The sequence below is a fragment of the Cornus florida genome, unplaced genomic scaffold (assembly GCF_030987335.1).
Source record: "Cornus florida cultivar Cherokee Brave unplaced genomic scaffold, ASM3098733v1 CherokeeBrave_3.0.0_Hap2_Chr09, whole genome shotgun sequence".
NCBI lineage: Eukaryota > Viridiplantae > Streptophyta > Magnoliopsida > Cornales > Cornaceae > Cornus > Cornus florida.
Window position 1 is genome coordinate 40,171,896 of NW_026775579.1, and position 24,858 is coordinate 40,196,753.

The following is a 24,858-nucleotide window of genomic DNA, read 5'->3' on the forward strand; positions in this document are numbered from 1 at the left end:
CCTCATCATTCGGATCCATAGGGATTTGATTGTAGCCTAAGTAAGTATCCAGAAAGGTTAGCCGTTCATACCCAGTTGTGGCATCCACCATTTGATCAATCTTTGGCAATGGAAAGCTATCTTTCGCACAGGCTTTGTTCAGGTTGGTAAAGTCAATGCAAATTCTCCATTTCTCATTCTTCTTTTGCATTACAACCATATTCGAGAGCCATGACGGATATTGAACTTCTCTAATGAACCTTGTTTCCAATAACCTGTTAATTTTATCAGCTATGATCTGGTTACGCTTCAGGGCAAATCTCCTTTGCTTCTGTCTTACAAGCTAGACGTTCGGGTCTACGTTGAGAGAATGACAAGGGATAAAAGGATCGATCCCTAGCATGTCTGAATGGCTTCAAGCAAACACATCTGCGTTCTGAGACAGGAAATCAACTAACTGGCACTTTTCTTCCTTTGCAAGCCTTGATCCTACTCTTGTGGTTCGGTCTAGCCTCAAATGATTGATTTGCACATTAACGAGAGGTTCTTCGGTCAGGACCAAAGGCTCCTCCTCCCCATTCTTGTTGGGAAGAGGCTTCTGTAATTGCTATTTTGGGCTAGCAGAACAGATGGGAGCTTTTTCCTTCCTAGCAGCTTTCAAAGTTACAGAATAGCATTCCTTGGCCGCGACATGGTCTCTATGAATATCAATCACCTTGTTCCTATCTCGGCCCAAGCATCTCATCACTTGGTGCAAAATCAACGGAACACCCTAGACCCTGTGAATCCACCCTCTTCCCATCAAAAGATTGTAAGACGGATAGATCTCGACTACCACAAAGCTTTCAATTAACTCTCTCTCAGTAGCTCGAACTGATAATTCTACCATACCGATTGGTTCAACTTGCTTCCCATCGAACCCCAACAAGGGATTTCCAGTTGGTTTGAACTTTTCTGGCTTAATCTCGAGCTGGTCGAACGTTATTCTTGGTATAACGTTTGTACTACTCCCTGGATCAATTTGAACTCTTCTTACTAAGTACTCTGCCACCGTCAAGCTAACGACCAGTGGATCTTCATGAGGAATCTAAACTCGTAACAGGCCTGTTTTGTCAAACTTTATCTGTGATGATGAATTATGTTGGTGCAGAGTGTTTACACTGCCCAATCTCCTCATTTGTGTTTGACGGAGACGCGTTCGGAGTAACTCTTCTGACTCTTCTGTCTATTCGGGGGGCCATGACTTGCATTTATAATTTGAACGGGTTAGGCGTTATGGTAATTTTGCTTCTGACTTCTTTTCACTTGCTCAGCCGGTCGGTTATGCTCTACTACCGGCCCTTGGACATATCCTGCGAATTCTCCCCTTGCTATCAGCATCTCCACTTGCTTCCTTAAGTTCCTGCATTCATTAGTCTGATGACCAAAATCACTATAGAAAACACAATGTTTGGATTGATCTCTCTGTTCGAGAGGTTGTCTAATTGGTAGGGGAAAGTGAAACTTATCTTTGTTCTCCTGATACAACCTTGCCAGAGTGACTTTAAGTGGAGTAACCGACTCTTCTTCTCTACCTCTTTTTTGCTTTCCAGGAGGTCTGATGCTGTGGTGGAGCTTATTTTTATCGGATTTTTATTTTGGACTTCTCTTCTGTCGAGATAATGGACGTCTTCCTAGCATTCGTAGCTTCTTCTTCTTCTAAGCGCACAAAACCATTAGCTCTCTCGTTCAGCTTATCCATAGTTCTTGGAGTATTCATCACTAGGCTTGTGTGGAATGGTGTCCCTCGGTTCATTACTAGTTTGAACGTTTGAACTGCTGTGGATGGATGTCATTCTATTACCATGCTCTTGACGAGGTTGAATCTGGTGAGGAAAGCTTGGAGACGTTCATCTTCATGTTGCTTCATCATAAACAAGCTTGAAATGTCTTTGGCCGGATGCTTGTTCCCTTAATATTGGCTTGTGAATCGATCACACAAATTTTGGAAGCTATCCATTGAGCCTCTCGCCAGGTTTTTGAACCAATTAAGCGCTGGTCTGGTCAGGCTTATAGGAGAGCACTTGCACATTAAAGGATCATTCTCCGTGTTCAGAACCATTTTCAATTGGATATAGTGAACATGATCAATTGGATCTGTCGTTCTATCGAATAGAATGAAAACTGGCATGGAAAACTTCCTCGAATTCAGAGTATTCAGGATCTCGTCTGTAAACGGTGAATCAACTGTTCGTGCTGTCGAGCGGAGGGCCTCGTTCTCCCTCAGAAACTTTGGGAGAATCCTTTGATCTACAGATCTCCTCTCCAAACTTCTGTAGTCATACGTAGCCATTGAAGGCCAGTATGACAGATCGAATGATCTGTCCTCTGAGAACTTTCTCTGCCATGGGGACATATCCTTCTGGTGACCAAACTCCATGGCCCCCTCTCGTCTCAGCCCTTCTTGATATGGATCAAACGCCATGGCTTCTTCTCACCTGATCCGCTCCTGATGCGGATCTAGATGAATAGATCATTCCCGATTTTCCACGTGATAAACATTTTTCGGTAAACAGCTTGGCCTGATCTATTCGCAATGAAGATTTGTATGATTGTTGCTTTCCTGCTCACCTTGTAAACAACATCGGGTTGCATAACTCTCTCTCTTACTAGAGGTGGTCGTGGAATTGCCGGAGCTTCTCGACACTCCATTCCAGCTTACAATTATGTATTCTCTTTTCTTAGAGCTTTTATTATACTCGTCAATTCATCGAGCTTCGTTTGTTGGTCATTCTCCTATGGATTAGAAGTCTCACCTCCTATCATCGTTCCTGATCGAAGCAGAGTCATTAACTGTGGATTCCTGATCAGATCTGAACTCTGCTAATGCGAACGCACTAGATCTGGCTTCGAGCTAGCTGAATTTTGATCTTTTTCGGCTGGAACTGAATCTTTCATACCGTGAACTTGTCAAATCTAGCTTCGCTAAACAGATCTAGATTGCGCAGATCTAACTCTTATCCCCAAAGATCAACTGGAACCAAGACTCTGCAAGGCAGACCATAATCTCACCGATCTGAATCCAACTCCTAGAGATTAAGCTTCTTCTTCACGAATCAGTGTTGATCAAATCAATCTTGATCGAATGCAAATCAATATTCATCGATTCCCATGGACGGCGCCATTGAAGATGCAGGAAAAATACTTTCTCAATTTGGAAAGGATAATTCTACACTTCAAACATTTTTCAACCCCTTTTCCCTCTCCTTTCAGTCTATTTATAGACTGTTACAAATATTCTAGAAGCTTTCTAACTAACTCCTTACGTCGGGCTGACCTTCTGGGCTTATCTTGGTTTTGTGCCCACTTCCTTTTATCCTAAATTGGGCTCCCATAGTGATCTTCCGATCCCGGGCCTGATTAATGAAGACTCGCCTCAGATTGGTTGTTCTTACCCGACCCATTCTTAGCAATTTGGGTAGCGCCCGGCCCAGGCCATTTTTGGTATTCTCATACATATATAAACCTATTTAGAGAGATAAAGTGGCTTTATTTTATTTTATTTTATTTTTTTATGTTAAACCCGCTACCAAATCCGAATCACCATCTCCATCATCAATGTCTGCACCTTTGAAGCACAAACCTTACAAGAAATGGATCAAATTCGGAATAAATGTTCGCGGTATCGATGAATCCTTTCAGCTATGGCTTCAATTGTGGCAACTTGGTATTCAATTTCTGCACTAATTATACAACTTATTTAAGCAATTGTTTGAATTTTAACATTCTTTTCAAATCTTTTCCATTATCCATGTTGGAAGAACCATCATCGCCACCGCTTCTTCTGCCATTACCTTCCACTTCCAGTAGCTTAAGCACTGTGCATAGCTTGAAAGACCCAAAATGAAAACACTGTGCATCAGCTCTAAAGAGGCGATGACATACCCAATCGAAAAAGCTCCATCAACGTAATTGGTCGTTGTAGTCGCATCACTATCAACGTCGATTATTGGAAAGTTTCAGACGGTGGCTTGCCGAAGTGACATAGTTCTTCACCGGACTAAATCACATGGGACTGAAGCATACCGAATTAAAGGTCACCGGACTAAAACACAACTGACTGAATCTCGCCAGAACTGAAGCATGCTGAAACTTGGTGGCGATGGTGGAAATGAGAGAAAAATAACAGAGAAAAGAAAATGGTCCTAAGGTATGGGGTTTACTTGGACTGGATCAGATGGGTCTGTGTCGGAAGAACGATTTGAGCTATAGTTCTATGCTGATCTGAGATAGCCGATTGTGGATCTTCCTCCACCAACGCCGTCCTCGTCTCCGCCACCTATTACCATCGACACCAAGATGCTCAAGTCTCAACATGAACCCATTTTGAGATATAAATTTCCATATATATATATATATATATATATCTTGTGTCGTAGTTGGGATTGAAACGTGAAAATAGGTTTGGTGGAGAGAGATAGTGGTGGTAGGAGGTTGAGTGGTGGTGGCGATTGGGGTTGGTGTAGCGGTTGAAGAGAGAAAAGAGAGGAAAGAAAAGAATGGGAGGACGAAAAAGAAAAAAAAAATCATGGTTGTAAGTATTAGGGTAAAATAGTCATTTAATATTTTTAGATATTTTGAATATTTTGAATAATATAATAGTGAGGGTAAATAAATAAATTCACAACAAATTCTGACATAGGGGGCTCTTTACAAAAAAAGGGCAAATCTCAGGTTTAGTTGCAATTAGGCCAAACCTCAAGGGAGGTCATTGTAGTTTTCCCTTTATAATACTGGATACCGAATGTCTTTAATTTTAAGTTCAAGATTCTCAAGCATAACAAAATTTTATTTGGTGTAATTTTTTAAGGCGAGTTTGTTTGGTCCTTTTGGCATGCCGTAGGGCGACATGGCAATGTGGAGGTGATTTGGGCGTGCCAGGACAGCTGTTCTTGGGGGCGGTCTACTTCAGGTACACCTGTTAACCTCATCCTCGCTTTGGTCTGGAAGGTAATTGTTAGGGCCCAAGCAAATATTTTTGTGGCGTCGCCCTTGGCATCCTCTGGGCGATCGAAGTTGATTGATTGGTCGCAGTATTGCTGCGAGAGTGAGTGTGTGGTGCATTTCGTGATCTGATCTCAAGGCAACTGCGAAAAGTAGGAAATACGTCTCTTAAAGGTTCTTTATAGCCATAAGTGACCTGGGTCGGTGGTCTAGTTGAAACCTATTACTTTCTTTTTGGTATTTTTGGTTTTATTTAGGGGTTAGAGAACAAATGAGCGAGAGTTAAAGTGATGAGTCAGAGAAAGTAGTTAGTATGTCACCATCTTAGCAAAACAAACTAAGGGTTAATACTGGTTTGGGAGCAGCGAGTCTGGGCATGGCTCCACATTTTGGATGCAGCGTGAAGCCTGATCTTACTACTCGAAACGAGGTTCAAAGGTGACTTAGTAGGGAATGGTACTTCCTGGACGCAAGCTGAACTTGGGTCTTACTTTCAGAACAATGGCCAATGTGTGATTTAGCAGGGAAAATGTGGCACTCCACAGCACTCACGACCTAAGCAGAAGAATCGAGGCTAATCCGGAATTTTAAAATTCTTTAGATACATGGTAAGCAGAAAAGGAATCGAGGCTAAGATCCACCAAGGACCTCTAAAGACTCACTGGAAAGATTGTTACCCTAAGTCGGTTGATTTCCTGAGCAACAGAGATGTGGTGCTGACTAATGGAGCACTTAGAAGTGTAAAAGAAAGATATCCAAAGATGGAAAAACTGGTATTTGCCATAATCATGTCGACTATAAAACTTAGACTTTATTTCCAGGCTTATACTATAGTGGTGCTGACTGATCAACCCCTTAAGAAGGTTCTCCACAAGCAAGAAACTTCAGGTTGACTTATGAAGTGATCATAAACTTAGAGAGTTTGATATTTAATACAGGCCAAGTAGTGCAATAAAAGCCCAAGTGGTAGTAGGTTTTGTTGCTCAGTTCACACCTTCCCAAGGAGAGGAACCAACACATCTGTAGAGATAAATTTGGATGAGCAATAAACTCTTTAAATTCCCTGTGCTAGAGCCTTCTTTTCTTTTGGACCCTACTTTGGGCCAAGGATTTGTTTTCAATACTGTTAGGCCATCTGAGGTGGATTCAACACAACAAGGCATTGACCAGGGGCTTGTTATTTCTCCAGATCAGCAATGAGGTATTCATGATACTGCTCTTATACATCCACATCTTCCTTCTTGCCTTCCGTCTCGTGCAGGGTGTTCTCAACTAAATTTGCCGCCTCCAACTGTAAGTGCTTTTCCTATGGTAGATAGTTTAAATGTACCTCGAAAAATGCTGATGTGGAATTGCCAAAGATTGGGCTCCTCTCTGACCGTACAGTAACTTAAACACCTTAAAAAACTGCATAGTCCTAATATTATTGTGCTCGTTGAAACTAAAAACGGCTGGCATCGACTTGCGTCTATACAAAATGCTCTTAGCTTTGTGGTGGATGGAGGATGTTAGCATCCAATTTGTCGAGAAAACCCATTTTTATATTACTACTTTTGTATTTCAAAAAAATTCCTCTCCATGGACTTTGTCCATTATTTATGCTAGTACGGTTGATAGTGTCCGGGCAATGCAATGGTAAGATTTAGAGCATTGGTCTCACGCTTGGCTGGATAATTGGTTACTCATTGGTGACTTTAATGATATTCTCCATGCATCTGAAAAGAGTGGAGGAATGATTAAGAGTGGTTAGAGACTTCGTAATTTTCATTCTTTGGTGGAAAGATGTGAGCTGCGGGATATAGGATATGCTGGCTATCCGTATACCTGAAACAATCACAAAAATAGTTTGGCTAATATTCAAGAACGATTGGATTTGCAACAAAGAAGTGGTGCTCTCTTTTTCCTAAAGGTAGATTAACTCGCCTTATAGTGGCGAGGTTTGATCATAATGCTCTGCTTTTTGAGTTTTAACATGTGGTTCAACCTACCAAGCGTCAGTTCCACTTTAATGCGAGGTGGACGTTGGATGAAAAATGTGTGTTAATTATTGCTGATGCCTGGCGTACTTCAGTGCGAGGATCTCGACAATTTGGTTGTGCCTCCAAAATTAAAAATTGCAAAGCAGCTTTGTTACAGTGGGCGAAACAGCGTCCTTATAATTCACGCTCTAAGATTAAGTTTGTTGAAAAACGTCTCAAGGAATTAAAGGAGAACATTTCTGATTATAATCATGAGGAAGTTCAGCAAATTGAACAAAATCTCAGGGATTGTTGGTTGGAAGAAGAGTTCTTCTGGAAACAAAAATCTAGGACACAATGGTTGCAAGCAGGGGATAAAAATACTAAATTTTTCTATGCAACTACCAGAAGAAGACATGCTCGAAATTTTATCTTTGGTGTTCAGAATGGAAAGGGTGATTGGTGTGCTGAGGAGGCCACAATTCATTCTTTTTTTTTCTTTTTTTTTCTTTCTTTTTTTTAACAATATTTTTAAGACTTGTTCAACTCTCAGTCTCCCACCAACATTAACCAATTTTTGCGCTATGTTCCTTGTCAAATTTATGATGAAATGAATCAAATGCTTCTAGAGCTCCCCTCTGAGTTGGAAATTAAACAAGCAGTTTTTGCCACGGCTCTTTTTAAAGCTCCCGGTCCAGATGGCATGACTCCACTCTTCTATCAGAAGTATTAGTCGATAATCAAGCAAGATGTTGTCGCTGCCATTTCCAACTTTTTAAAGTCAGGTCACATGCTTTCTTGTTTTAATCATACGAATATTGTTTTAATTCCTAAAGTCATGTCGCCTACTTTAGTTTTGTAGTATAGGCCAATTTCGTTATGCAATTTTGTTTATCGAATTATTGCCAAGTTTATGACTAACAGGTTGAAAGTTGTTATCGATTATATTATCAGCGCGTCCCAAAGTGCTTTCATTGCAGGTCGTCACATCATAGATAATATTCTCATTACTCATGAGATCTTGCACTATCTGAAGAATAAAAGGAAAGGGAGGAAGCATTTATGGCGCTTAAACTTGACATGAGCAAAGCGTATGATCAGATTGAATGGGGTTTCTTGTTTCAAATGCTCCTACGGTTGGGGTTAAATGCTCACTGGATATAGTTAATTTCTGAGTGTGTATCTACAATTACTTATTCTATCATTATTAATGGGAAATCAGTGGGATTTTTTCATCCTTCACGTGGGTTGCGTTAGGGTGATCCTCTTTCACCATATTTTTTAATTCTTTGTGCTAAAACGCTATCTCTAGCTCTTTATCGCACTTAGCAGGCACAAATTTTGACTGGGATTCAAATTTGCAGGGGTGCTCCTTCCATTTCTCATCTTTGTTTCGCGGATGATTCTATTGTGTTTTGTTCTACTTCGAAAACTGAAATTCAATCTTTGAAGCGATGGTCCCTGCGAAGATTTTTGAGTCGATTGTTGGGTCTTAAGGAGGAAGGGTTCCATGCTCGCTATTTAGGTGTTTCGGCTATCACTGGTATATCTAAAATAGATGTGTTTCAATTTCTATCTCAAAGACTGCAGGAGCGGCTCGCCTCTTGGAAGGCAACTACATTGTCGGTGGGAGGCAAGGAAGTTTTAATCAAAGTAGTTTTAAATGCATTACCCATATATGTTATGTCCTCGTGCAAACTTCCACGTAATTTATGTCCTGATCTGATGAAATATATTCGTGGGTTCTGGTGGTGCAATAAGGAAAAGTCAAGACAAATCCACTGGACTAAATGGGAGACTCTCTGTAAAGGAAAACAACATGGGGGATTAGGATTTTGGGATCTTGAAGCTTTTAATATGGCACTTTTGGCAAAGCATGCTTGGAATTTCCAAGTTCAAAGGACATGATTGGCATATCAGGTTCTTAAGGCTAAATGTTTCCTTTCATGTTCGTTCTTGGAGGCATCCCTTGGCTCAAATCATTCTTGGGGTTGGAATAGTATTTGGTCAACCCAATCTCTTTTGAATCGTGGCTTAAGATGGTCAGTAGGGAATGGTCACTCTATTCACATTTGGCGTGATCGTAAGTTTTTTCTCTTTCTCACAAATTAACAAATACGCAGGGTAACACTTCCTTTTCTCATGTGGCTGAATTAATTGATAATAATCATAGAACTTGGAAGTTGGATGTTTTAATGCAACTTTTTCCACCAAATGAAGTTGAAGCTATTTCCCGTATACCTTTTAGTCACTGGGATAAAGAAGATGTCCAAATTTGGGCACCTGAAGCTCATGACAAATTTTTGGTGTGTTCTGTTTATTATTTGGCTATATCCCTTTCTGATTCGTCTATTGATCCACATGCGATGGATTATTGGTCTGCTCTAAATTCTAATCTTACAGGTTTTCCTTGGAATTCGGTGTAGCGATGCCTGGTTCCTTCTAAAGTGAAACATTTTATATGGCGGTGCTGCCATGAAGCTATTCCTATAGGACAGGCTCTTATGTTTAAACGATGTTTGGAGTAGGATGCTCTTCATTTATTTTTTTGTTATTCTCAATCTCTACAGGTATGGAAATTATCGCTCCTTCTATTCGATTTTTCCTTTGAGCATTTTCAGTCTTTTGTGGATGGATGGTATCGTATTGTCTCTTATGCTGAATCTTCACCGGATAAATTTTTTGTTCTGGGGTTGTCCTCTTTTTGTGTTTGGTTTCTATGGAAGGCTAGAAATAGAAAAGTTTTTGAGGGTGAGGTGTGGAAGCCAGATGCAGTGGTTAGTATGGCTGTGTGTCGCTTTTGGGAATTTAAAGAGGCTCAGTTTAACTGCACGAAGATGGGGCAGGAATTTGTGTGTACCTCCTCACCAACTTGGCTGCCTCATTTGTCTGGGTTTGTGAAGTGTAATATTGATGCTAGCTTTCAATTGCATTCTGCTTTAGGTGGCGGGGTTGTAGTCTTTCGGGATTCTAATGGAACCATACTTCATGCTGTGGTGTTTAAACAATTTCCTTGTTCTTTGGCTTTTGTGGCAGAGGCTATTTCTTTTCGCTGTGCTATCTTTTGGGCTCGTTCTCTTGGTTATCAACATGTGTGTTTTGAATCTAATGAGAAATTGGTTGTGAATGCTTTGGCTGAAGGTAGCTCTTGTCTAACTGAAATTACTTCAGTTGTGTTCGATATCAATCAGGAGTTGAAAGCTTTCTCTAGGACTTTGTTTTCTCATGTCCGGTGATCTGGTAATCGGGTGGCTCATGCCCTTGCTCAGCTTTCGCGTGACCTATTGGAATTTGATTGCGTGTTTGAGACTTTTCCTCTTCTGATTGCCGCTTTGGCCTTGGGTGATGCTGTGGGGTTTCATGCTTGATTCCTTTGTTGGGTTCTGGGTTTGTTGGCTTTTTTGTTTGGCTGTGTTGTTGTTGCCAAGAAAAAAAAAAAAAAAATCAATTCTATCGTCTCTCTTTATTTGTCTTTACTTAAATCACTTTGTTTGGTTGCATTTGAGCTTAGAAACGTTTATTGAAATTTTGTGGACACAACAAAATACAAAGCGCATACACTTTTCAAATATTGTCATTTCTTATTTGTGGCATCCACCCACAAGTTATGAAACAAAGTTATCATCAAATTTGTCGGTGGTGTGTGTGAATTGTGATTTTTTTTTTTTATATTGTCATGTCTAATTTGTATGAGGTGTGACTTCTTCTTCTTTTTTTTTTCTTTTTTTTTTTCTTTTTTTTTTTTTTTTTTGTCCTGACATGAAAAGCCAAAAGGCTATTACATGAACATCCAGGGAAAACAAACATAACATCATTAAAGAACCACAAAAGAAGAACAAACAAACGATTCCAAAGAAACCTAAGCAAAAGCTAAAACATGACCACCATCATGAGAATTGAAGCTTAAGCAGTTTTTGAATTAGAAGACCATCTCGCACCCATTAGCATGGCAATCTTGGTGGCGAATGACTGCGATGAGTCAGAATTGAAGGAGTCTGTCAATTGTAATCCCAAGCCACCCGAGGAAGTGGAATTGACACCAGACGACGCCATCTTACTCAAAGCAGCACCCACCATACTCTTCCGCCTCTTATCCCATTGTAACTGTGCCCCTGTAGATCCCCCAGAAATTGTTTGACGTCGTTTACGACCCCTCTTAGCTGGTGAAAAACCCTGACTATTGGAAGTGGCAGATGAATCAGAGTGTGAACCTTTGCCTACTAAGGACTTCGCCTTTCCTTTCTGCCTCTCCTTGATCAGCCTATCCCAATGCTTTAAAGGTAAGATCCGACCTTTAATAGGAGACGTGACCAAAACAAAGTTAACAGTATCATCCACCTGCATTGAAGCTACATGACTCTGTGATGAGGACTCTATCATTAGCCCCCCTTCAGGACCAGGCAAATGGTCCCCCTCACCGTACCATGGTGATCCATCACTGGCCGATTTGTCAAATCAATAGCCTTAGTAGATCCTTCTCCATGACCCTCCCACCAGACGTCCAGTTTGGATCCCCAACACATGACAAGGTGACCACCGGCGGCTGCAAAAGAGGCTTGGGAACAAATGAATTTGGACCCAAATGACTCCCAAACAGACCAGGAGAGTCACCAGGCCACTCGGGAAAAGGCCGAGCTAGAGAGGAAGAGGGAGACTGACCAACATCATCCGCCCTTTCAGAGTCAGTATCCTCCATATAAAGCCATTTTTTTGTGTGAGTATCGCTTCTATTATCCCCCCCCCCCCCCCCCCTCTTTCTCAGTCTGCCATAAATCCCTTCTAATAATAGATCCGCCTTAACCTCAGAGAGTTGAATCCATAATGGGGCAACTTAGAATGGACCTACCGATGATAAAATACCCTCTTCCCAGACCTTAATGACCATAAAAAGGCCATTAAAAAGCCACGGACAACCGAGAATGACACCCTGACGGACCCCCGGATCTAGAATAATTAATTGGAACAAGTTTTGGGCAACCTTGTACACTTGAAGCTTCTAGTACATGGGTTGCTTATGTTGATCCTTAGGCAACAACTTGGAGAAAAGTTTGCCAAACGTAAATTTCGCACCTGCAAGAGTAATAGATTTAGAAGTCCAGACTTTAGCAAATAGACTCTCATTACAAACCTGAACGCCTTGAGCCATATCCTTAGCTGACAGTTGGATCGATACTTTCTTAGCCGAAGTTAATGTCAAGTTTCCAAGTTAGTCCAGAATGCCCTGCTCCATGAAAACCTCAGAGAATATAGCACCGTTAAGAAGAATAAAAGGACCAAAGAGTGTCCACAGAGGCAACAGAGAAATAAACAAAAAGGAAATAAGCCACACACAATAGATAGAACGACAAAACATCCCATAAATATCTCTGGGATCACCTAAAGGCGAACAACAAAAAAGTTTCACCACAGTACCACCGCCATGGCAGAGCCTCGGAGACTGGGGGAAGTGACCCTCACGCACAGCTCGAGGCAAGAAATTCTCAAAAGTATCAAATGGCAAATCGTATTCCAGATGACAAAGAATTCCAACCATATACCCAAATAGCTCAGCCTTAGGTAGGATAAGAAAAGACATACCGATAAAGATGAAATCCCAAGGGTCACCCGGGTCAAAGACTTGGGCCTAAAAAAAGGGCCCATCGTATATCCCAACTCTAGAACCTTCCCTGACGTCAGCAATGAGTGCACCATTCCTTGGCCCCGACACCCAAACCGACATCAAAAGTTGACACCAAAGGTTTATCCCATTCGCCGTCGGCAGACCACCAGCAAGCCGGATCCACCCTGAATTAGTGGCCCAATAACACCACACCCTCCACCCCGGACCCCAAAAATCCGGCCGTAGCAAACCTCAAAAGAAGTGGAAGCCTAGGGAAAACCCCCCCAACCGTAGCCGTTGCCCTCCAACCAGAGCCCCATTAGTTACCACCGATCCATACTCCTCCCCCTCAATGGACATAGCATCATCAGCAATCAACGTTTTACATAGAGAAGGCAAGGTCCCCTTTCAAGAAGACGGAAACAAAAGCGGATTCGGATTGGTACACCACCAAAACACCCTAAAGATTATTAAACGATGAAGGGTGAAACAAAAATGAGTAAAGTTATGAATCGAAGACGTAACCAATAACCTAATCTCAGCCCTAACATAGATCAAGCCAAAGCTCAAAATGACACATACAAAACCATCACAAATCGAACCCTGAACAAATCAAATCACTCCCCCACAGCACCCCACACTCTCCGAGGCAATGATTTTCCTGAAAACAAAAACTCCTAGCAACGGTAATCGTCGATCCTGGCAAAACGCCGCCGAGCCACAGCGAGCACTCACAACGCCTCTAGGAAGGACCAAAAGATCACCACTGATCAAACTCTCGATGAACGAGAACCTCTGATAAATAGAGAAACCCTTGACGGCGCAAGGCATGAGGTGTGACTTGAACAAGTTGTTTTTGCATGGAAAATAGAAACTGCTTTGAATATCTATAGTTCTCTCACTAAAATTAACAATAATGTCTCTAATTTTTAATTTTTACATCTAATTCATTCGAAACATGCAAGTGTTATAAGTGACAAATGGTTATGATATTGTTTGATTTTTTTTCTCATGGTGAGACATAATTAATGTATTTGATGTAAAATAATTTTATGTCTAGATAATTATACAAATAATAATTTAAGTAAAATTTTATTTTTGATATTGAATGTTTAAGACCAGTTAAAAGTTTTTGTTGTATCAATAGCTCTCAAGGAACTGTAACAATTTGAAGAATTTAGGAATTCCAAAAGGATTAAATGTTAAGAATTTTTTAAAATAAAACACCAAAATAATTAAATGTTAAATTATAGATTTGTTTAGATAATATTAGAATTGGTATAATAATAATTATATTTTTTAATTATTATTATGATAATTTAATAAGATTATATAAATTCTATCTTTAAGATTGGTAATTGCTTAAAAATACAAAAATCATAGATCTTTCTTAAGAATATTATTATTTTTTTTTTGTTTATTAAAATACTCTTACATGTTTATTTATCCTTTCTTCAAGAATGGTACTTGGATTATATAATTTTTAAATTTTATTTTCTCTTCTCACTTGTTATATATGCTATAAATTTTAAATTAGTTAATGATAAAATATTTTATTTTTTATTAACTTAGTAAAACATATTATTACCATTCTTTTTTTATAAGAAAAATGACTTAGAACTTATAAATACGTCACTACTAGTATTAAATAGTCTGAAAAAATTCAATAAGAATTACTAAAAATTTTCTATAATTTTTTTTATTTTTATTAAATTGTGTTGTAAAAACTAATCCATCTGTTATTCTTTTGACTAGTGTAAATTACTTTTTCTTAAAATAAAATTATCACTGTACTAAACGATTTTGTTACGTTACATCAACCATCTCTATTTATTTATTTATTTTTATTTATCATGGCAAACAAATAAACACTGCACATCAAGATTACAAACATCATGTGAAGGATGTGGTCATACAAACAACATGCAACAAAAAGCTCAGACTTAATATCAGGAACAAGAAGGCATTAGGAAAGTTAGCCGTTTGATCAGGATATCAACACCTCTAGTAACCAAACTTACCGGAGCTGTTGATATTATGTACGATTTTAATGGTACACTTGATTGTTGATTGTTGATTGATGATGTAATGGCAGGGGCATTATATCAACAATCAAGTGTACCACTGTCAACTATGATTTAGCTTCATATACACCATGTAATACCGTCCTCTAGCAGATTATGTTATGACTTTGAGTGAAATTCTATGCCCTATTTAGTAAATTTGTAATGATACACTTTATTACGAAGACATATTCAAATTTTAAAGATACGAAAAAATATGCAAATTTTTAATATCAAATCAATTTTTAATATATCTACGTTTAATTGGTATTTTTAATTTTTTGTTTTATATTCCTTGGTATTTAGGAATAACAATTTTCTCTGATCAAGCGACTTTTCGTCCCGGGACAAATATGATAAATCAGCTAAAAACCCAAAACGAAATATACGTAACTCTAAAAATTATATTTATATATGTATCTTTAAAAATTATATTTATATATATATAATATATATTTAATATTTTTACTTTTAGTTAATATATTAATATTCACTATTTAGTAATTTAAAAACTAAATCATCTTATATATCAATTCAATTTGAGCACATTGGACTTATTTATTTATTTTTTTAAACTAAATAATAAAAGTGGCATAACCTCCTCGCAATTAACTAAAATACACTATGTGAAATTAATATTTTATCTACAATAATAAAAACAAAAATTATATACCAATTACAAACTCAATTCGAAATAAAAATGAAGTTTTTGCCCCCGGGGGCTTGGATGAGTTGGTAGGACTTGGAGCTGCCACACCAGAGGCCAGTGTTCGATTCTTGCTGCCTCTTTTATCACCTTCGACTAACCTGGTATTGTAATTGTCGTAAAAAAAAAAAAAACAAAAAAGTTTGTAATTTTTAAAAAATTTAGCTAACTGCGCCCGTTTCCATCTACTCTCGTATTAGAGCCAGCCATGTGCAATTCTAACTATTTATCGAAAGCAGTATCTATTTCCACACCACACAAACAACTTGGGTGGATAACTTTAAAAAAAAAAAAAAAAAACTTGGGTGGATCCCACACAACTAAGGCATGACAATATTTGGAAAGTCATGTTTTCCGTTAAATGACACCACGTCATTTCTTATTTTGTCAAAGTCCTAATGAATCGACTGTCCGCAAAATTTTCAAGAAACGTTTCTAAGTGCAACACGAGAGTGATTTAAGTGAAGAAAAAACAGAAAGAGAAGGACAGGATTGACTATCCAGAAAATTTTCAGAAAGCGTTTATATATATATATCTATATATATAAAAGATAAGAACAATATACAACTGTTAGTCTTAACCAAGGTTTTTAATATCAGTCGTGCTGTATTAGAATCAGTGCATATATTAGTTATCACAGTCATAATTTATTTTTATTTTTATTTTCACTTCCCGCATAAGACCCAAAATGTATAGAATTAATCACATGAGTAATAATTTATTTATTTTTTAGTAAATTTTATTGAATTTTTAAAGACTATTTAACGTGAGTAATAATTTATTTATTACTAAATTAATAATTATATATTTTTACTAAATTAATGAATACTAATAGATTAGAATAAAATAATAAACAGTTATACATATATAACATGGTAAAAGAAAAAAAAATGTAAATTTAAATTTAACATTTTAGAATAGATATAATATTATGTTTTATATTTTAACTTTTTTTTTTTGTTAAAAAAAAGTATTAATGTAGAAGTATTATTAACGGAAAAAAAAAAAAAAAAAACCAAAACCAAAATAGCTTGTAGTGTTATGATAAAGGCTATAATTTTCAAATAATATGTCAATAAACTCAAGAAGTTATTTTTTAATTTTTTTATTCTTGACAAATTTGAAAAGATATTCCGTGACTACAACCATTTAGAAAATTTGAAGTTCTATTAACTTTGGGATAAAAAATAAAAAAAAAAAAAAAAAAAAAATCTATTAACTAGATCATTGAATAATGACCACTCAAAAAGTTAATTAAACTTTTAAGAATACATCAAAAACATATTTAAGTATTATATAAGTTTTCAAATAAAAACATTCCTTTTTAATCATTTTGCTTACGTAAAAGAGTCAATTAAACCATGATGATTTGAAAATTATTTGTGTCACGCAAACAATCACAAGAGTGTTCTTCAATCTGATTGCCCTTGGAACCTTATATACGTAACCCAACACCACCATTAATTGTATGTAGACCATGGCCAAAAACACACAAACACATATTGTATTTTTCTTCTTAATTCCATGGCCAAAATTTTCAATCTCTGCTGTTGTTTTCTCTTGTTTTAATTTCTGGTCAAGATTTTAGTTACATAGTCTTATGATAACTTGTTCAAGATTATCATTTTTTTGAAATGTTAAGACTGTTTTGGATAAGCATACATATACATATATATATATATATTTTGGATAAGCTTGGCATTAGGAAAGGTAGCCGTTTGATCAGGATATCAACACCTGAGGCATGCCAAACCATCCACGCTTGATCAAGTGTACCATTGTCAACTATGATTTAGGCTCGGATACACCGTGAAATATCGTCCTCTAGCATATTATGCTATGACTTATGAGTGAATTTCTATGTCCTATTTAGTAAATTTGTAATGATACACGTTATAACGAAGATATATTTAAGCTTTAAAGAATTTTTAATTTAAAGAATTTTTAATATCAACTCAAATTTTAATATATCTACATTTAATTTGTAGATTCCAGTATATTTAGGAATGACAATTTTCTCTGAACCGGTGAGTTTTTGTCGTGGGACGAATATGGTAAAACAATTAAAAACCCAAAACGAAATATATGTACCTTTAACAATTATATTTATATGTACCTTTAAAAATTATATTTATACATATAAAATATATATTAAATATTTTTACTTTTAATTAATATGTTAATATTCACTATTTAGTAATTTAAAAACTAAACCATCTTATTTATCAATTCAATTTGAGTACGTTGGGTTGTTTTTTTGTTTTTTTTTTTTTTTTCTCTTAAATAATGAAAGTGACATAATCTCCTCGCAATTAGCTAAAATACGCTATTTGAAATTAATATTTTATTTACAATAGTAGGAACAAAAATAATATACCACTTACAAACTCATTTCCAAATAAGAATGAAGTTGGTAATTTTTTTATGAATTTAGCTAACTGCGCCCGTTTCCATCTACTCTCGTATTAGAGCCAGCCATGTGCAATTCTAATTACTCCGTATTTATTGAAAGCAGTATCTATTTTCCACACCACACAAACAACTTGTTCAACACGCCACCGACAAATTTGATGATAACTTTGTTTCACAACTCTTGGGTGGATAACTTTCAAAAACAAAAAAAAATAATAATAATAAACTCTTGGATGGATCCCACACAACTAAGACATGACAATATTTGAAAAGTCCATGTTTTCAAGAAACGTTTCTAAGTGCGCAACACTGCAACCAAATAGAGTGATTTAAGTGAAGAAAAAAGAAAGAGAAGGACAAGATTGACTGTCCAGAAAATTTTCAGAAAGGGTTTATATATATATATATATATATATAAGATAAGAAACAATATACAACTGTTAGCCTTAACCAAAGTTTTTCAATTCGGCGTATATGTTAGTTATCACAATCATAATTTTTTTTCCACGCCCAAAATATATCGATATGTAATTTTTTATAATATAATTTGATAAATAAGAAATTTTAGTGAAACTTATTAAATTTTTAAAGATTAATCACATGAGTAATAATTTATTTATTTTTTAGTAAATTTTATTGAATTTTTAAAGACTATTAAACATGAGTAACAGTTTATTTATAAATTTTAAATCACTGTCTTTATTTTAAAATATTAATAAGTATATATTTTTACTAAATCAATGAATAGTAATAGATTAAAATAAAAGAATAAACATTTATACATATATAACATGGTAAAAGAAAAAAAAAATGTAAATTTAAATTAAACATTTTAGAATAAATATAATATTATGTTTTATATTTTAACAATTTTTTTTAAAAAGGTATTAATATAGAAGTATTATTAACGGAAAAAAAAAAAAAATCAAAACAAAAATAGCTTGTAGTATTATGATAAAGGCTATAATTTTCAAATAATATGTCAATAAACTCAAGAATTTATTTTATTCTTGACAAATTAGGAAAGATACTCCGTGACTGCAACCATTTAGAAAATTTGACGTTCTATTAACTTGATTATTGAAAAATGACCACTCAAAAAGTTAATTAAGCTTTTAAGAATACATCAATAACATATTTAGTATTATACGGATTATAAGTTTTCAAATCAAAACATTCCTCATTAATCATTTTGTTTACGTAAAAGAGTCGATTAAACCATGATGATTTGAAAATTATTTTGTCATGCAAACAATCACAAGAGTGTTCTTGAAACTGACTGCCCTTGGAACCTTATATACGTAACCCACCACCACCATTAATTGTATGTAGACCATAACAATAAAACCAATCCAACATATTTTTAGAAACATGTGTGGAAAAACACACACACACATATTGTATTTTTCTTATAGACGTAATTGAAAAGTCTTACCTTTGTCACACTATATAAACACAATTACTATCTCTGGCTTCATTATACATGTTTCTAATTTTTATGTTCTCTTCCACAACATGGAGTGTCTAAACATGATCAAACCTGTCTTTACTCTCTCTTGTTTTTGCATGCTTCTGTGTTATGCCACTGTCCTCAACCCTGTTTTTGCTGACGATACTTGTGATTTTCCGGCCATTTTCAACTTCGGCGACTCAAATTCGGACACCGGTGGACTGCAGGCAGCCTTTAATTGGACCACTCCACCTTATGGACAAACCTTCTTTCACATGCCAAACGGGAGGTATTCCGATGGAAGGCTCATTATCGATTTCATTGGTATGCATTAGGACCTCACTTTTAGCTTACTGTCACTTAGGTTTGACTCATAATTTATTCTGTAGTCCACCACCATCAAAACTCATGCTCAATAGTTTATTTTGTTATTTTTATTTTTGTGGTAATATTTTATTGAACATAGTAATGATATAAAGTTCGAGAATTAGACAAAGTCGATTAAATTTATTTAAGAGATGACATTATGATTTAATAACGTCAAGATAGTATCACTCTCACTTATTTTGAACGGTAAGATAAATTTGACTTTCAAATTACTTATACATTAGTGAGTCAAATTTTTTTTAGTTTCAAAATTTTTATTAGACATGATCATCTAATGATTTTTCCGACTTAATCCTAATTTTATATTATTAATTATTATGTAATGATGGTTCAGAAGACTTCTAGTCTTGTTAATTTGTGAGAAAATGTTAATTTCATTGGATCTACACTTATCTAATAAAAGTTGAATAGACATGTGTCTTACCTACTGAGAGATAGAGAATGTTGCTATTTTAAAAATTATATATACATATATATATATATATTCTCGAAAATGCACATATACTCACAATACTGCTAACGATTATAGATTTCAATTATTGTACCAATTGGAGAGAGCTAGAATCTGTAGTCTTTTATTTGAATACTATTAGCCTTTTTAGTTGACTCGAAATTAAACAACTCCTCTATTATTACTATAACAAAAATTATGCTTCGTTCATTGATCCAAAAATTGTGCTTTTGCAGCTTCACGTTTAGGTCTTCCTTTTCTGGATGCCTATCTCAATTCTTTGGGAACCAACTACACACATGGAGTGAATTTCGCCACTGCAGCAGCAACGATCACACCCCCGTTATTTATTCTTCCGGTGGGCGGATATAGCCCCATCTACTTAGATGTGCAGGTCGGAGAATTCGAGCAGTTCATAAATAGATCACAATTTATTAAGAAATCGGGTAAGTTATGCATTAAATAACACTCTTAGTTTCAATTTCACAGTTTTAATTATATAAAATTTTTGCTATGTGTGGTTGCCTAAAATTGATACCTTAAAATTAAAAATAGAGAACATTTAATTCAAATCAATTCCATGCAGCCCAACATATATATTATATATATGGCATAAGATACATTGAATTTTGATTGTGTTTATAGGAGGGATATTCAAAGATCTAATGCCTGAAGAGGACTCCTTTGAGGAAGCTTTGTATACATTCGATATTGGTCATAATGATATGGCTATGGAACTTTTTGCTAACTGGACCGTAGAGGAAGTTAATGCATCTATACCAACCCTAATCAATGGGTTATCCAATGCGATCAAGGTAATCTTCAATATAAATGGTATGTGGTAAGAAATTATTACATGGTTCGGCATCCTGTAGTTACGGTCAATTACAAGCTTTTACATAATTAAATATGTCAATTTTATTTAACTTTTTGTTGGGTGATACTGATACCTTGTGATTGAACCATATGATCCCACATCATGTATTTTATATGGCCATGCGTGTAGTCAATGCATCTCTTTCTTATTCGTCTCACTACTTTGCATTAATTATTATCTTTTTACAATTCTATTAATTTATCGAGCGAAACTCAATGGTATCTCTTCTATATTTCAAAGTGAAAAGCGAAGGTTTGAGTCTCCTGGTTAACGTATGGGGGTGTGTAAGTTTCTTGACAAGAATGATAAAATAAAAAATAAAAAAAATCCATTAATGACTTATGAACTTATATGATTTTGTCCTTATGATCTAGATGAAATTTTAGTTCAATTAAACAATTTTACAAGACTTAAACAAAAACAAAATTAGTAGGGAAAAATTGGTATTTTTTAAATGCCAATTTTGAAATTTCAAATTGTTGAATGTTAGTAAAAAATCATTGTTGACTGGTACGATTAACAGATGCGGAACCAGTTACAAACCTATGTATATGGGGGAGTCAAGTAAGCGTAATTTTTCTAAAAAGAGAGGCGAGTGTAATTGTGACAAATCTCACAAGAATTAACATTAATTTACTATTTTTTTTTTGTTGGGCCTGCTTGGTTTGTAACTCTGAAAACAGTTTTCTGTTTTCAGAAAACTGAAAACATAAAACTGTATAAAAAAACTCTGCTTGGTTCAGTTTTTCAAAAACTTTATGAAAACTTAGTTATAAAATTATCTATTTTCAAAAAACTGTCTTTTACAATTCCTTTTGAAAATATTTTAATTTCTATTCTCTGAATTCTTAAGAATTATTTTGAGAGTTACAGGCCAAACAAGTTGAATATTTTTGGAATATCTGGGGCTTTTGCCCTGTCTAATTTTTGAACACCGTGCAAAGCGTCCCTCCCTCATAGGGTAGAGTATTCTAAGAATAATTTTTTTTTTGTTAAATTTGAAATTATATTAGAATTGGTGTAACGGTAAGATTGTGATACTTTAGGATGTATACAAGTTGGGAGGTAGATCATTTTGGGTCCAGAACACTGACCCCATGGGCTGCCTTCCCCTTATGTTGACGAGTTTTCCGGAGGCGGCAGCTCAAAACGACAGCGCAGGCTGTGCAATTCCTTTCAATCAGTTGTCTCAGTATTACAATTACAAATTGAAGGAAGCGGTTGCTCAACTCAGGAAAGATCTTCCTTTAGCTGCAATCACATATGTAGATGTCTACACCATCAAGTACGATATCATTAGTCATCCACAAAAATATGGTACGTTCCGTTTTCATATTTTTCATGTTACATAATTCAATGTTAGGATTGCAAATGAATCAATGTCCTGGAGCACTGCTGTAAGTTGCGACAAGCAATTGTCGATAAATATTATTTTTTCTAGCTGTTTGATAAAATAAAAAAAAAATCAAATATTGAAAGTTTTAAGAGCTGAATTTTAAATGCTCAAGTTTTTAAGTGGAAATTAAAAAAAAAAAAAAAATTTGATATCTTTTTAAATTTTTAGCATTCAGAACTTAGGTGTTGTTTGATAAAACTGAAAATTAAGCATTGAAAATTTCAAATACTGAATTTTAAATTTTAAATTTTAAGTGTTAAGTAAGGTCTGTGTCGCTTAAAATTTTTACCTGTTTTAAGTTGTGTCTAACATTTTAAGTGCTAGACTAAATGATTATTAAACACGTTAATTTTAAAAAATTACCGGTATCAAACATGTAGTAAAAAGTGATGTCACTGTCAAAAAGTAAAAAGTGATAGATTGAATTATCAAATGCCACCCTCCAATTGCAACGAAAAAGCCAAAAAAAAATAATAATTGTGTTGTTAAGTAATGCTACTCCTGGACCTCCCAATATAATACCCAATCCTAGAAACACAAAAGAAAATCATGTATTGATCCAGGTAAATTCTTTCTATGTAAAATAAGAAATAAATAAATCAAAATATTCCATGACTTTATTGGACCAAGAAATATATTTGATTAAGAAAAGTGCTAGCGAACGGTCGCCTTCATAGACCCCTCAACTATTTTTTTCTTTTTTCTTTTTTAATGGTATTTTATACCAATTGTTTCCTTTTTGTATTAAATACCTATTAAATTTTAAAATTACTTCCAGAAATTATAATATAAATTCCATTATTGCCCCTACAACTTAGGCGCCCCTTACATAATTTTCTGAATTCGTCCTGTTTGTAATTGTTTAAAAATCAATTTCAATTTCCTAGCACTTAGGCGATAGATTTTTAATAAATCAAATCAACTATTGTATTTTTTTATTTCACAAAACCAATCACAAGAGTACTAGGAAGTTGTGCACTTCTCTTTGATTAATTGACATGAAATGAGTTTCATTCAACAAGTCGAAGTCTAGCCGTTCAACTCTGTAAGATGACATGAACATTTGTGTGTGTGTAAATATATATATCTATAAAATTTATATTAATTATTTTATTGGTAAACTGCAGGACTTTCGTATCCTACTATTTCTTGTTGTGGCTATGGCGGTAAATATAACTATAGCGCTGCAGTCTGTGGAAGTACTGTGATTGTGAATGGAAGCGAATTTTTTGTGGGATCATGCGAAGACCCCTCAAAGAGAATAAATTGGGATGGAGTTCACTACACTGAGGCAGTTAACAAGATTATTGTTGATCATATCTCCACTGGAAATTATTCAGATCCACCCATTCCCTTGAACATGGTCTGCCACAGGGAATTGGAAGACTGAGATTCTAATTATACAAACAATTATTATATATATATATATACATACATACATACATACCATATTAGCCTCTTTTTATGTAATAAGCAAATACATTCGAGCCCTTGGTTTGGTATTTGTGGGTGAGTATGTATTTTACCAATATAAATAAATAAATTTCAAGTATCACAAATCATAATTCAATAAGTTTAAAAAGGGTAAATTTTACTTACATTTCTTCAAGTTTGTCTGTGTGAGTGGCAACCGTCCAACTTGTTAATTGCAATTTTATCGTTTTGCTCATAAAATGCTTGTCTTCATTCATTTTAGTTATTAGAAGGGCAAAACTGACCTTCTAATAATTTTTTACTGCTAACATTAGCATATTATGTTTGTTTCCCGTCAGGTGTCTCACTTCAGGAAAGGTAAGTGGGATTATAAAACAAAGAAGAATTAATGTGAGATATTGACAAACCGTAGAGGAAGTAAATGAAATTTACCCTATTAAAAAAAAAGTTTAAGGAAACTATTTTTATTAAGGATTCTGGTTGATATCCAATCTAATTGCAATTTTTAATTTTCTATTTAAATCTAAATTCCCTTATTTAAAAATTCATCCATCCATATTTTTAGTTAGTGTAATTTTGATTTTCAATATTTATAGATAATGGACTGGCTTCAGCTAGTGGACTGACAAGTCCATGAAGAATGGGCTGGATTACTGGACTGATGGCCGGAGTCCAAACACAATGTGTCCACGAGGTCATGTTTCTTTAAGGCTTTGTTTGGTACGGTGGGTTTGAAGGGGAAGGATAACATTAGTTATGAGGGAAAGGGAAGGGAAGGAAAAGGAAGGATAATTTTAAACCTCCATTGCGTTTGGTTGATTAATGAAGGAAAAGAAAGGGAAGGACAATAATTATGTTTGGGAAAAGAAAGGAAAAGAAATAGAAGGGAATTATTTTAACATATGGACTATTATACCCCTTTATATTTATATATATTATATATATATATATATATAGTTTCATGTACTTGCCAAAAAATAATAATAATAATAAATAAATAAATAAATAAAAATTAGGGCAAATCATTTCAGCCTCCCTAATCCTCCATCTCTATTATATATATATATATATATATATATATAAAGTCTTTAACTTGAGGCCATAAGAAAAGAAAAATAAAAAAATAGGGCAAAGCCTCCCCAATCTCGCTCCATCTCTGCAA

The 24,858-nt window shown here is 35.2% G+C and overlaps 1 protein-coding gene across 1 annotated transcript; it reads left to right on the top strand.

Moving 5' to 3' along the window:
• The first annotated feature begins 19,171 nt into the window (after window positions 1–19,171).
• Window positions 19,172–23,821, top strand: LOC132273721 (esterase-like). Its single transcript, XM_059774767.1, has 5 exons — window positions 19,172–19,475; window positions 20,226–20,435; window positions 20,635–20,804; window positions 21,913–22,183; window positions 23,390–23,821. The coding sequence occupies exons 1-5, from the start codon at window positions 19,217–19,219 to the stop codon at window positions 23,650–23,652; spliced, it is 1,173 nt and encodes a 390-aa protein (XP_059630750.1). The 5' UTR covers window positions 19,172–19,216; the 3' UTR covers window positions 23,653–23,821.
• The last annotated feature ends 1,037 nt before the right edge of the window (window positions 23,822–24,858 follow it).